General features: G+C 39.3%; 1 protein-coding gene across 4 annotated transcripts in view; it reads left to right on the top strand.

Annotated features, from left to right (window-relative positions):
* TOP1MT (DNA topoisomerase I mitochondrial) overlaps nucleotides 1-14,652 on the top strand; it is a 37,961-nt gene extending 23,309 nt beyond the window's left edge. For 3 of the 4 annotated variants that reach the window (XM_027859913.1, XM_027859911.1, XM_027859910.1), the window contains exons 9-14: nucleotides 1,102-1,170; nucleotides 1,862-1,976; nucleotides 10,369-10,496; nucleotides 11,971-12,065; nucleotides 13,709-13,858; nucleotides 14,445-14,640. In XM_027859913.1, the coding sequence (XP_027715714.1) occupies nucleotides 1,102-1,170; nucleotides 1,862-1,976; nucleotides 10,369-10,496; nucleotides 11,971-12,065; nucleotides 13,709-13,858; nucleotides 14,445-14,547 (660 nt within the window). In that variant the 3' untranslated portion in view covers nucleotides 14,548-14,640. Of the gene's footprint in view, nucleotides 1-1,101; nucleotides 1,171-1,861; nucleotides 1,977-10,368; nucleotides 10,497-11,970; nucleotides 12,066-13,708; nucleotides 13,859-14,444 lie in introns of all 4 variants that reach the window. The other variant, XM_027859912.1, reaches the window with a different exon arrangement.
* The last annotated feature ends 98 nt before the right edge of the window (nucleotides 14,653-14,750 follow it).

The raw sequence follows: 14,750 nt of genomic DNA, 5'->3' as shown, positions 1-14,750 counted from the left end.
GCTTAACTTAATTAGTCTCACTTACTTAAAGCAGTTGGTGTTTTTTAACTGAGAGAGAAATCTGGATAATTGAATCCTTTCATTAGTGATGTTTGCATGTTTACATTTGGTCATCTTTCTCTTAGACCAAAGGCAAATGTCCATTTTTTCCTCTGAAAGATTGTGCTCAGTTTTGCTGGGTAGTTGATTTTTGGTTGTAATCCAAGCTCTTTTGCCTTCCAGAATATCATATTCTAAGCTCTCTGATCCTTTAACGTAGAAACTGTTTAGTCCTGCGTAATCCTGACAGTGGCTCCTTGATATTTGAATTGTTTCTTTCTGGCTGCTTGCAGTATTTTTTCCAGGACCTGAGAGCTCTGGAATTTGGCTACAATATTCCTTGGAGTTTTCATTTTGAGAACTCTTTTAGGAGGTGCTCAGTGGATTGTTTCAGTTACTATTTTACTCTCTGGCTGTAGAACATCAGGGCAGTTTTCCTTGATAATTTCTTGAAAGATGCTGTTTTTGATCATGGCTTTCACACAGTCCAATAATTTTTAAATTATCTCTCCTGGATCTATTTTCCAGGTCAGTTATTTTTCCAGTGAGGTATTTTACATTTTCTACTATTTTTTCATTCTTTTGATTTTGTTTCACTGATTCTCGATGTTCTTATAGAGTCATTAGTTTCCACTTACTCTGGGTTCTTGAAGGCTATGCTAGCAGAACCTAAGTTAAGGCAGGTCCTGCCAAGTTGGAAAGTCTTTTAATATGGACCTGGCAATAGCCCCCTATAGCTGTTGTCCAAGCATCACAAGAACCACCTAGATGAGTATTGAGAGACTCCGGGTGAGACACCAGGAGATGAATGTGTTTTTACAACAATTCATTCACTCTTCTCAGGCTTCCGTGAAGTGACTGTGATCAGCATCAGTAGACAGAGCACCTTCTCAAGTGAAATCATTGATTCCTGAAGTATTAAAATAAATGTGGGACCTTTTGGTCACCAACTTGATTCCTGTACGTCACTTGCCTCCTCCCAACCATCGTGTTTCAGTATGAGTCTGTTCTGAAACCATCCATTGTATTCATGCATGCTTTGGGTTTTTCTCTTCATTACAGGTATTTAAGAATTTGCAGCTCTTCATGGAGAACAAGGACCCAGGGGATGATCTGTTTGATAGACTTAATGTGAGCTTTTTTGGAAAAAGTGGTTCCTATTAACTTTGCTACTGATGTCATACTGATTGCATAAAATGTCATTGTCACTTCTGCAATGTATTTTTTTGTGTAATATTGGTCTGACTGAATGTTATAGAACAGCAAATATAATATTGGTCTGACTGAATGTTATAGAACAGCAAATATAACAGCATTTCAAAGTTGACATGAATAATAGATTCATGTCTGTTAAATATAGCTTTACAAAAAGTCTTTTGACAAGAAATGTTTTAATTTATCACACACTTAATGTTTCTTTGTTATTGTGTTAATCTTGGTTGATGGTACAGAAAATCTTACCTTGAAATATCCATAGTGTAATAAGGTGTTAGCAGCAGGCGGAAGGTAAACCAGACAATGGTTAGATTTGAATCTGTCACAAGTACGGTCTAGGCTGAACTCTGTCCCTGTGACTGTTGTTGCTCAGAGGCTGGTTTCTTGGCAAGGACTGGTAGAAGATCATACAATCAGTCATATGCAGCCTGCCCAAATTAGAAAGGCTCTCTTACTCCCTTCATATCCTTTGGTGTTCTGTACTCTCTTCTTATGCTCTCCTTTCTCCCTATCTGCCTGATCTGCTAAAAATTGAAAACAGAAAGTAAGCAATAATGGCATTCCTGAACATCCTATTTAAAACCCATTTGTTCCTTTATGTTTTCAGACCTCAACCTTGAATAAGCATCTTCAGGACCTGATGGATGGATTGACAGCCAAGGTGTTCAGGACCTATAATGCATCCATCACCCTGCAGGAACAGCTGAGAGCACTGACCAGCGGTAATGAGCTCCCCCACAGTGTGGATTAGATCGTCAGTGCTCGGGAGGGAAGGAAGAGTGTAGTTTGTTAGCCTTTTGTAACTGTTGCAGCTGCAGTGTAGCCAAATTAGCGTGCTTGGGCTGAATGCTGGTCCTGCCACTGCTGCCTGCGAGTATTCCACTGCTCTGTGCCTCAGTTCCTTCATCCATTCACTGGGATGATGGTCCTTGCCCTCCTAAAGCTGTTGTGTTAAGTCTTTAGATGCTGTAGTAATGTAAGCTGCCCTTATTATCATCAAACAGTTAGTCATTTGAGTGGCTGCTGGGTACGGTATACTCTGTAGATAACAAGGTACAAGATACAGTCTTGGAAAAGGCTGAAAATAGCTGGTAAGGGAAAGGCAAAAGAGTTTTGAATGACCTAAGGTTGTAAACTTTGAGGACTGTTAGAAAGTAAAATAAGCTTTGTGTTTGGTATCTTAATGGTGGGAGTAGTTCTTTGTTGGTCAACGATCAGTTATTAAGGGCCTACTGTGTGCCACTATGCACTGTGTGCATTGTGCTAAGTAAGTTCTTGTTTTACAAAGAAAGGCAAAAAAAAAACAGTCTCTGCTGTCAGGGAGTTCACAAACTGACTGGGAAGACAATATGCAAATAATGTGTGTACGATCAAGATATAGACAGGGTCCATGGGAGATCATCTCAGAGGGAAAGCACGAAGACTAAGGAGGTTTGGGAAAGCCCTCTTATAAAAGGTAGAGCTTTAGGTGAGACTTGAAGGAAACCAGGGGAAGCAAGAGGGGAGGATGAGGAGAGTGTTTCAGGCATGGGGGGCAGGCAGCCATCAAAAATGTCTGGAGCTGGGAAACGGCTAATCTTATGGCAGGAACATGGAGGAGACCAGTGCTAGAGGATCACAGAATACGTGGAGGTGAATAAAGGCGTAAGAAGACTGAAAAGGTAGGAAGGGGCCAGATTACGAAGGACTTTGAATGTCAAACAGGATTTATCTTTGATCCTGTAGGGAGCCTAGAGTTTTTTAAACAGGGAAGTGACATGGTTAGACTTGGAGGATTAGTTTGACAGCTGCATGGAGGATGGACTGGAGGGGAGAGAGACTTGAGGTGGGAAGCCCAACCAGAAAGTTATTGACCTAGCAGGACAGGTAGGAAATGATGAGCGCCTCTACCAGGGGGGTGGTGTTGTCAGAGGAGAGAAGAGTGCTACTTATCAAGGTAGAAAGAACAGTACTTGACAACTGATTGAACATAATGAGAGAGAGAGTGAGGAGTCCAGGGTGACACTGGGAAATACGGTGTTAGTATAGTGAGTTAGATTGGATTGTTTTAAAACAAAACAGGCAGTGTGATAGCTTACTCTGATTAAAAGAGAAATAGTAATAACTTGGGACCTAGTGGAAGGAAAACCAAATTTAACAGTTAACAGGGTTGATTTACTAATGAATGGGAAGCAAATTGCCGAATAGATTAAAAAAGAAAACCCGTCAATTTGCTATTTGCAAGTAACATCTAAACTGTAAAAGTAAAGGGTGAGAATAAAATTTGTTAGATTTCAAGTGAGTAAAACTCAATAGGAGTTTGCAATTATGATTTTAAGTAAGACAATAACGAACGTAGATATCCTTAAGATAGACAAACAGGAAAGCAGCATTATGATTAAAGTGGTGGAGATCACAGGATCTTAAAGAGGGGCTTTAGAGGCTGTCTAGTGAACCTAGACCTAGAAAGCAATCTATTCTTCAATATAGCTGATAAGTAGTAGTAGTAGTATTCACCCTTTGCTTAGAGATTTAAAATATTTTTTCCTAATCTATTTAAAAATGAAATTAGCATCCTAAATGCATTTTGAACCATAGCTTGTTCAATGATTAACAAGGCAGAGAATCTCTCGTGGGAGACAGTTTAGTCCAAACCATACCTGAATAAGAATCCTTTCTGCACCTAACAAATGGGAAGAGAACCCACTTCCTACCAGACTGTTCTTGTTTCAGACAGCTATAATTGTTAGAAGTTTTTTCTTACATCAAATTGAAATTTTCCTCTTTACCTTCCAGCCATTGCTCTCAATTCTGCCCTCTGGGACTGAACTAAACAAGTCTAATCTCTCTTCAATATGATAACCCTTCAGTTACTTGAAGTAAGCTAGCATGACCCCTTTAAGTGTTCTTTAGTCTAATATTACATTCCTGATTGCTTCAGCCAGTACTCATGGGCACAATCTTAAGGGCCTTAGCCACCCTCCTACTCCTCTGGATGCTCCCTACTTTATCAGTGTCCTTCCTAAGGTGTGGTTCTAGGAACTGAACACAAAAAATCCAGGTGTGATTTGACTTTATCCCTACTGGGCCTCAATTTACTTATCTTTAAAATGAGGTATTAGAGTATAAATGACTCCTAAGGACCCTTCCAGTTCTAAATCTATGATCCTGTAATCTATTATTTTTTTAATAAACTAGTAAAACAAAGAAGTGGCCTTTTTCAAAAACTAACAATAAACTATTAGCTAATTTTAAAGAAGAAAGCAAAATTAAATTAACATCAAAAATTTAAAGAGTGAACTCATTACAAATGGTGAGGAAAAAATAAATTTATAAGAAACTTGTACAGCAAAATAGATGGCAACTGAACGGGAACATAAGCTAAATGGAATGAGAAATTACAAAAATATAAAATGTTAAAATAAACAAAATAGGAAATTGTAATCTTAATATTTCCATCTCTGAAAGAGAAATTAAGCAAACCACTAAAGAATTCTTATAGAGAAAAAATCTGGGTCTAAATAGAGTTACAAGTGATTTCTCTCAGATATTTAAAGAAAGAATCCCTAGGTTATATAATCTTTTTTTAAATGAAGGAAGAAGGTATTCAAAGCATTTTTATGAAACAAATGTGGTGCTAATTCCAAAATCAGAGAGGAATAAAGCATAAAATAATACTATATATCAATATCACTAATGAAAATTGGTCCAAAAGAGTTAATAAAATATAAATCCAAAAAAGTATTCATTTTGACTAAGTTGGATTTTATATACTAGAAATAAAATCATATAAACAAACATAAATATCAGTGGATGGAGAAGTAATTTTTAATAAAATATATCTCTCTTGTTAAAAATAGGAATAAAAGGACTTTTCTTTGACAAAATATTAGGCAGCTGGGTGACATAGTACATAGAGAACTTGACCTGGAGCCAGGAAACTCTGAATTCAAATTTGACCTGAAACTCTTACTAACTGTGTAACCTGGCCCAATCACTTAACCTCTTTCAGCTTCTTTCCTCATATGTAAATGGAGATAATAATAGAATTTACCTCCCAGGGTTATGAGGACAAAATGAGATAATCAAGGTCTTTGTAAATGATAAACATTAGAAGCTTTCCTAGCAAGAGTGGTAGAAAGGTAAGGCTGCCTACTGCCTCTGTTATTATTTTATATAGTAGTGATATAAGTGTAATAAGCAGTAAGACAAAAATAAGGAATTAAAGGACTAAGGATTATTATAGAAGGCAAAATTATCTCTGTGGACAGTACGATCTACATGATTTATTGAGACAGTGGCTTCAGTGCAATAGCATTATGTACAAAATCTACAGAAATCATTATTTCTGTATATTACAATAATCAAGAGAAAAATAAGAGGAAAACCATTTAATTTAACAAAATGGAATGTTAATATAGTTAGCCTAACATATATAAATAAAACTGAAAACAATTTTCACTGAAATTAAGGTAGAATTAAATAAGTGTTCATATCACCAGGAAGGTTCTTGTTAAATCTGTATAAAAATGTTCTAGGACTATTTGTACTAGTAAAAATTTATAAACGAGCCATGTGCTTAATGATTGGAGAATATCAGAACAAATTGTAATGTGTCAATCAACAATCATTTATTTAAGTACTGTCCTTGGGACTATTCTAGGTGTTAGAAATACAAAGAGAAGGGGCAGCTAGGTGGCGCAGTGGATAGAGCACAAGCCCTGAAGTCAGGAGGACCTGAGTTCAAATCAGACCTCAGACCAAACACTTGACACTTACTAGCCGTGTCTCCCTGGGCAAGTCACTTAACCCCAATTGCCTAAAAAAAACAAAACAAAACAAAAAAAGAGAATATGAAATCAAGAAATCTCAAAAAAAAAAAAAATACAGAGACAAAAATGAAACGGTCCCTGTCCCCAAGGAACTTACATTCTCTCAGGGAGACATTGTATAAATGTATGAACATGTACATAAAATATTAAAAAGCCAATACAAGAGTAATAACAACTGGAGGATGAGGAAGACAGTGCTTTAGTTTAGAGAAAACAAGAGATTCTATAAGGCAGGTTAGATTTGGGAGTGTATTCCAGGCATGAGGGACACCAGAGCAAAGACATAGAGTTGGAACTTATAGCGTTTGACTGCGTAAGGAACAGTCAGAAGATCAATTTGACTGTACCATTGAGTCTGGGAAAGAGTAATGTACAGTGAGCCTAGAAAGGTAGTTTGGGGCCACGTTGTGCATAGCTTTAGAATCTTAAAGAAAATCAACTTATGCAGCTGGTGTGGAAAATAGATTGGTGTGGGGAGAGACTTAAGACAAGGACAGCAATTATGATGCAATTACGGTAGTCCGGATGAGAGGGAATTAGGGCTTGAACTGGCAAGGCCCCAAGGTAGTGACAGTATAAGTAATGAGAAGGGATTGGATGCAAGAGATGTTGTGATGGTAGAGATGGCAACGTTTGCCAACTGAGGGGGGGGGGGGGGGGGGGGGTGTCTGAATGTAATGGAATATTAGTACACCATGAGGAACAACAAATAGAAAGAATTTAAAGAAATTTGAGAAGACTAATGTGGGGTGCAGTGTGAACAGAGCAAAGAATGTGACATGCAATTACAACTTCATAAATGAAGACAACTTTAAATGGCAACAAAACTCAGATCAAAAACAAAGGACAACATTGATATTTATAAAGCATTCACCCATCTTTTGGACAGACAAAAGTTGGCAAAGTGTAAGTTTGTAGGTAGCATCATTTGCGATCACTGTTTAATGTCGTTTTATTTAACTTTTAATGAGGATTATAGAGTCTGGTATTTTGAATGAGCAGTAAGTCAAGATTTTTATGATGTTTTGGAACAAAATATATTCAGTAAAAAATTTTTAAAAAACAAAACCGTTGAAATATCAAAGAGATTGAGATCTGAGAAAAGGCTATCAGATTTAACCAATGAGAAACTATTGGTATTTGAGGATCATAGAAAGATAAGTATATCATTCTGGAAAGCACTTTTGAGTAATACCAAGAAAGTGACTAAAATGTTCATAGCCTTTGACCTAGACCTCTCTTTGTTAGTGATACTTTCTAAGGAAATAGGTGCCAACTATACAGGAATAAAAAGGAAGCCTCCGTATGTACCAAAATAGTCATGCAGTGTTTTTTTGTAGTAGTAAAGAACTGGAAACAAAACAAATGACCATGGAGAATAGCCAAACAAATTGTAGCAGATGAACATGAAGGAATATTGCTAATATTAATAATATTGTAATGCTAGCTAATATTGCTAAGTTTTAAGAAACAATGAATATTATGAATACAGAGAAGCATGGGAAGACTTACAGGAAATGACACAAAACGAAGTAAACAGAACCAGGAAAACTGTATATACAACATCTACAACAGTGTAAATGGCAAGAATAACAACAACAAAGCAATTGAAACCAAATAGTGTGAACTTGGACCCAAAGAAGAGAGATGAGAAGGTGCTTCCCCTCATTCTTTCTAGAGGTAGAGGACTATAGGCACGAAGACACTCCATATAATGTCAGATGTTTTCAATGTGTTGGTTTTTTTGAGACTGTTTCTGGTTTTGTTTTCCTTTTTTATAGATGATTTGGGGGTGGGGGAGGTAGCAATACATTGGGAGAGGCAGGTCATAAAAACAGAAAATGTAAATATGAATTTATTTTTTACAAAAAGATTATTGATAACTTTAGAGCAGTTTCAATAGTGTTAAGGTCAGAATCAGATAATAAGGGATCAAGAAGTGAGTAGGAGGTGAGATAGGGATGGCAGTGACTTTAAATAGCCTTTTCTAGGCATTGGCTGTGAAAAGGGGGAAAGATAATAGAACACTAATTTGAGAAGAGGGCAGGGTCAAGGGAGGATATTTTTAAAGGTGATAGAGACCTAGGTATGTTTTTAAGCAGTGTGCAGTAGGTTGTGTATGCTCTCCAAGGGCCAAGCTTCTGGTAGAAATAGAAGCATGTGGTATTAAGGGCATAAGGGATTACCACACAGCACTAATTAGCATACATAAATTTGTGGTGGACCCAGTTGTGTGACTTTCTCTTGTATTGATCAGTAGCAGTGTTAGAGTGGATAAAAGGAGAGTAACAAGGGTTTAGCAAAGCTAGAACAAGAGGACATGGGGTCAAAGAATTTAAGGAAAGAGGACCATGTGTAATAGTACTAGCTACCTATAGGTCAAGATTGAGGGTAAGAGAGACTAGAAACCATAGTGAAGATTGGTTGTAGTGAGATAGGGGTAATTGATGGGACAGGCAGTTATAATCATTGAAGGCAATTTCAGATGCCCATATGAAGGTATGAGTGACGGGAAGATCTTAGTTTGACCATGTTGGTGAGTGGCTGAGATAGGATGAAGGGATAGATCAAGACAGTTGAGATTGAGGAATTTGGAGGCCAGGATGTTCAAGAGGATCTCATCCATGTATGTTGAAGTAATCATGAAGGCATGGATTAGGATGGAGACTGAGATCCAGGTTCTAAATTCCTGGCTTGCCTAGATGATAAAAATACATTGAACCTCAAGGGAAAGGTTGCTGAGTGATTTCATCAGTCTGAGGATCTGGAAGTAAGTTGCTGGTGTGTCTCTTCTGTGCTCAGTGTGTTGGCAAGCGTGAAAGAAGAATAACTGGTACTTGAAAGGGTGGTCTGAGATGTGGGGGCTTCTGGTATAGGAGGACAAAGGGGAGTTTGTGAATGATAGAGCAGAGGGCAGAAGAGCAGGACAGCAGAGGAGGATAGGGACTGGGCAGTAATTTCAGGGGTAGGTAAGATGATTGTAGGGAGGGGAAATTGGTGCCAAAGCAGTGATGTTAGCCTGCATTGTTTCTCCAAATACCAAAAAAACTGGGGATGAAGGCAGATGAAGTGTTTGGGTCCGTAAATACTTGTTACTCTCAGTGCCGATTATTTTGCTAAATGCTAGCATGGAGACGGGTAGAGATAATAATGCATACCTCGAAAAGAACCTGCCTCTGTACTGGGCTCTTGATTGAGCTTAGATGCCGTGTCCTGAACATATTTTTGGCCATGAAAAGCCTGATGTTGGAGTGCACAGGAGTTATGGGGGACTGAGGCACTCCCAAGTTTGGTTGGCTACTGAGCAGTGTAGATACTACCTTCCCATATGGCAGTAGTCCCTGGGATGAGGCTGCCTCTGAAGCCAGTCCTGAAGAAAGGGCTGAGGTTGGCCAGCCCCCATCCCCCTGGGGTGAGTGATGGTAACTCATTTACATATACTCATGTAAATGGCCAATTTTCCCCTATTCATTTACTGTTGTTGTCTAGTTGTTTTCAGTCTTCTGACTTTTCATGACCCCGTTTGGGGTTTTCTTGGCAAAGATAGTGGAGGGGTTTGCCATTTCCTTCTCTAGTTCATTTTATAGATGAGGAAACTTAGACAAACAAGGTAAAGTGACTTGCCCAGAGTCACATGGCCAGTAAGTGTCTGAGGCCAAATTTAAACCCAGGTCTTCTTGACTCCAGGCCCTGTACTTTATCCACTGCACCACCTAGCTGCCCATTTTTTCATTCTTAGGATCTTGGAATTTTAGAACTGGATTGGATCTGTCTATCCACCCTCCTTTAAAGATTAGGAAATCCTTTAGGAGGCTGAAGCCCAGAGAAGCGAGGTTACTTTTTGGGGTCATACTACTAGAGGTCTTTCCTCCATTTGGGAAAAAGCAGATGATCTGGATCATTTGGTGCAGTGAGAGTACTGGCCCTGGAGTCAGGAGGAACCGAGTTCAAATCCAGCCTCAGACACTGAACACTTCCTAGCTGTGTGACCCTGGGCAAGTCACTTGACCCCGATTGCCTAGCAAAAACAAAAACAAAAGAAGTGTGGTTAGGAATTAACCATCAAGCTATGTGACTCTGGGCAAGTCACTTAACCCCAATTGCCTCACCAAAAAAAAAAAAAAAGGAATTAGCCTTCAAGGCCCAAGTAGTCAATTAGATTGCTTCAGCTGAGAAAGGAGGCAATATATGTTTGATTACAACCATGGGCACATTCTTCATATTTACTCCTTGGGTTCTTGACACTCTTCAGTGTTCTCTATGTATTTTGGCTCTCTTATAAATGTGTCTCTGCATCCTCTAGCTGAAGATAATATAGCAGCTAAAATTTTGTCCTACAACCGAGCAAACCGAGCAGTAGCCATTTTATGCAACCATCAGCGGGCAACTCCTAAGACTTTTGAGAAGTCCATGCAAAATCTCCAGACAAAGGTAAATAGATAAAGATTACTAATAACTGTGAATGAGGTCGTTTTTAATGTTGCAGACCCCCACAATCCTTCCATTTGTCTTCTGGAGGTGTGGCCCTGTATATGTGTAGGGTCCGTGGAAAGTAACTGATACCCCTCCCCTCATCTCTAAGCCAGGTTTCTTGAAGTCATAGAGCTATTTTTCAGGGAAAGTTTCCTTCTCTGAGTTCTCTTACCCTATTACTGATGTCCAGTTACCCTGTTTCCAAGCTGAGGAGGGGTGACTTTGTTCCAGGTTCCTGCACGTTGAGCTGAGTATAAGCTCTCCAAAGGTAACTAATGTTCATTCCTGATCACGATGTGACTTAGAGCTTTGGAGTCTGATTTCCCCAAAAGAAATTTGTTTGAAAGAACTAGTGGTCCATTCAGACCTATTAGGCCAGTGAGTTAGAAGTCTTCAAATCCAGCCTCCTTATTTTACAGGTGAAGAAACTGAAGCACAGAGAGCCAAAGTGAGTAAGTGGCAAAACTGGGATTTCAATCCAGGCCTTCTGCCTGCAAACCCAGTGCACTTTCTTCTCTTTGCTCCTTCATGATTACCCCCTTTTTTTTTTCAGCTAAGTACTACAGTGCCTTGGTAAATGTGAGATCTAAGTGGAGAAGCCCCATCATATGGAGTGGGAAGAGGACTGGACTTGGAAACTGGGTTTGAATCCTGTGTCAGGATTCTTTCTAGCACTTGATCTCACAAATCACTTAACCTCTCTGACTCAATTTACTCATCTTTAAAATTGGAACTAATTCCTGCCCTTAGTACTACTAGGCCTATGAAGAGGACCAAATGAGATGATGTATTTTCTTTGTAACTGTAAAATACTCTTGAGTTGTTAAAAACAGACATTATATTAATGCTAAAGTATTTGTAATTAAGAGCATGATTCCCACTTCAATTTTAAGATTTACTAGTCTCCATTTTTAGTGTTTTAGAATTCCAGATTTATTCTAGATAGTGGGTCAGTAGCATCTTTGCAGAGATAGAAAGGCAATCTGATATGATATGTATATATGTATATGAGTTCTGTTTTCCCACTGCATGCCTTCATAATGGATAAAGAAGTGATTGTTTTCAAAGTAGAAAAGACTTAAATGCAGTAGCTAAAGGCCCATTCTAAACTGTTAGTGGCTGGGCCTTTAGGTATTCAAAAAGTCGTCATGGGGAAGAGACACTTGAGTCGTTCTGCTTGGCCCCTAATGGGTGAAAGGTTGCAGAGGCACGGATTTCACTTCTTTATGAGCAAAATCTTGGGCTGCTTCAGATGGTGGTGGGCTCTGCTTTACCAGATGTCTGTAGATGAAGGCTGAATGACTGTTGGTCAGGAATCTTGTGGAAGGGATTCCTGGTAACATTTCACTTAGACTGGGCTCTCATTGAGGTACCATTCAACTCTTAACAATTCTCTGAGGACAGGCTTGTCTAATGGAATTTTCTTTTGAAGATTGATGCTAAAAAGGAGCAGCTAGCCATGGCAGAACAGGAGCTAAAGAGAGCGAAAGCTGATGCCAAAGCGAGAAAGGATGTCAAGTCCAAGAGGTAAGCATAACAGGGCTGCACAGAAGCATCTGGTGGTGACCATTGTGTTCCAGCATTTGTCAGAACTGACGAATTATCTGTTGCAATTAAAATGTTTCCTTGAATAGTTGTCTGATTATTAATACCAAATTCAGTCAGGTATAGATAAATATGGTTAAGTTTTAGCTGGTCCACATTTTGTCATCATACTGATTAATAACTGATCTAAGACCAGTAGGGGATGGTTTGGGGTACTTAGTGCTGTTATGAGAAGAACACTGGACTTTGAAGTCAGAGGACACACTTGGACTCCAGCCCCATCACTGGGTGATGTGGAGCAAGTCACTTCCCCTCTCTAAGTCTGTTCCCTTGTATGTAAAATAAGGGGATCAGACTAAGTTCGTTAAAGGTATCCTACAGGTAGAGAATCCACTAGACTTTCCCTTCACGCTGGAAGATCCACAAAGGCCCAGGCAGCATCTTTTCCTTCTTCCATATGGTTTCAGGAACTTCATGCAAAACTTGCCCAGAGTCAGGCAAAGAGACGGAGAGAAAAACATTGGCATTAGGGGAGAAGCCAGGAGACATTAGGGTGGAAAAAGCAAGAGGATGTAACTGAGACACAGTAATAGCAAGACTACAGGTGCCGAAAATACTTATTCATGGCCAAAAGCCCAGCAGTTTGGGAAAATGGGTGAAAAGAGAAATAATTTTATGTAGCCAGGCTCCTTCAGGTACTACAATTTTTATTTAAGACATCCAGACAATTAGGGTGTACAAAATTGATTTTTTTTTTTAAATTTAAATTTTAAAAAATTAAAGACAGAAACAGCAACACAATGGCAGCTTAGCCTTGCCCTCTGCCAGAATGGTACCCTTTGGATAGCTTCTCAATTAGGACTTCTTTTTCTCTCCATGAGTGAGAATATAGGGGTAGGGGTAGACAGAGTACTTTTTTCTTCAGATCTTATTCCTGAACTGTAGCTTTTTCCCCCCACTGGAGCAAGGGAAGACTTCTCCTTGTTTCGTTGGAGGTCATAGTTCCACGCTGGACATTTTAGGCACTAAATCTTATGTATCCCAGGCTAGCGTATGGAGCAGTCTTAGGTTACACAGCCAGTGTTGAGCTAGTAAATTTGGACTATATCTCCTAATTCCCAGCTTTGACAAGCAAGTTCCATTATTCACCAGTCATGTGGAGGAAGGGAAAGAAAGCCCTGTTTTTTCTCTTGTTTTGCCCCTGGGTTGAGAGATGCCTACCTCTCCTCAGTGTATGGCAATTGAGAAGGAAAAGAAATTGAGAGAAGACAGGAAGTTTGTTTAGATCTTCTGTTATATCATTTTATTAATAATGAGGTTGAGAGCCCAATTCTTTCTGCCTGTAGCATGCTGAAAAGCTCAGCGGGTACAGAAAAGCTGAATTCTGGCCTCTGCTCTGCAGGTACCTGTGTGAGCTGGGGCTAGCCTTCTCTGGATCTCCTCTCCACTTGCATTGTTAGATGGGTGCTAGCTAAGCTTTCTTCTGGCCATTAACATTTTCAGCTTTTCTTCCGGAAGATCATTGGAGACATTGCTTTTTCTGTTCCTGTTGAGTCAGGCTGCTTGGGAGCAGACATGTTCAGATGAGAAGGTGATTAAGTTCATTCTTATTCTTTTTTTCCTAGTAATGTGGACAAGAAGAAAAAACTGCTGGCCAAGTTAGAAGAACAGCTCACGAAGCTGTGCACCCAAGCCACAGACAAAGAAGAAAACAAGCAGGTTGCCCTGGGTACCTCCAAACTCAATTACTTGGATCCCAGGATTAGCGTTGCCTGGTAGGAGAAGCCAGAAGGAGGCTGGCAGAGCCTTCTTCTAAATGTGCACTTTTTCAGAGGTCTTGGGTTGTGTCCAGGAGAGATGGGGATCTACTAGTAGAAAAGAGCAGAATAAAATGATTAGTTCTCCTGAGACCTTTTGTCATCTAATATTGACCCATCTGTCCCTAACAGTGGTCTTGAGTCAACTTCCTTGATCCTCCTTTTCTTCCCAGTGTAGATTTTTAAAATAATCCAAGTCCTTATTTGTGGTATGTGGTTCACTCACCACCATTAGCTTATTCTGACCTTCAGTTCACAGGATGGTGTGTCACACTTTGATACTCATTTTCCAGTCCCTGACCTCTTCACACGTGTGTTTGCAAAATCTGAATTAGCCCCTGAGGTCCCTGTGCCTAGAACCAAAATGCTCTCCTTCCCCCTCTAAAATTGAATAGAAAGAATACCTCCCTGAAGTCTTTCTAATTTCCCTTTCCTCTTCTCAGTTCTCCTTTTGTTATGATTTAACTCTTAACCTCATGTAGCATTTTTTCTTGTAACTTTCTAATAGTGTTCTTACCATGCAATATATTGGACCTTTCCACAGGTGTAAGAAGTTTGGAGTGCCAGTGGAGAAGATTTATAATAAAACCCAGAGGGAGAAGTTTGCCTGGGCAATTGATATGGCAGATGAAGAGTTTGAGTTCTAAGCTAACATTTCTGTATCTATTTTTGAATCGTTGAGGTTTTTCAATTATTAAACAACATTGGGAGGAATTTTGTACAATGAAGTATTTTACTAAAGATGTATTTGGTTCTGCAATCTGAGTGCTGATACTGCTTCCTGGGTCTTAGTCAGAAATATAACTGGGATCTCTTTTCAGATGTGACTGCTGAGGTCATTAGCCTTTTG

Source organism: Vombatus ursinus, unplaced genomic scaffold, assembly GCF_900497805.2.
Source record: "Vombatus ursinus unplaced genomic scaffold, bare-nosed wombat genome assembly UNPS02014173.1, whole genome shotgun sequence".
Taxonomy (NCBI): Eukaryota; Metazoa; Chordata; class Mammalia; order Diprotodontia; family Vombatidae; genus Vombatus; species Vombatus ursinus.
Note: the sequence above shows the minus strand (reverse complement) of the source record. Positions and strands in the feature narration are given on the sequence as shown.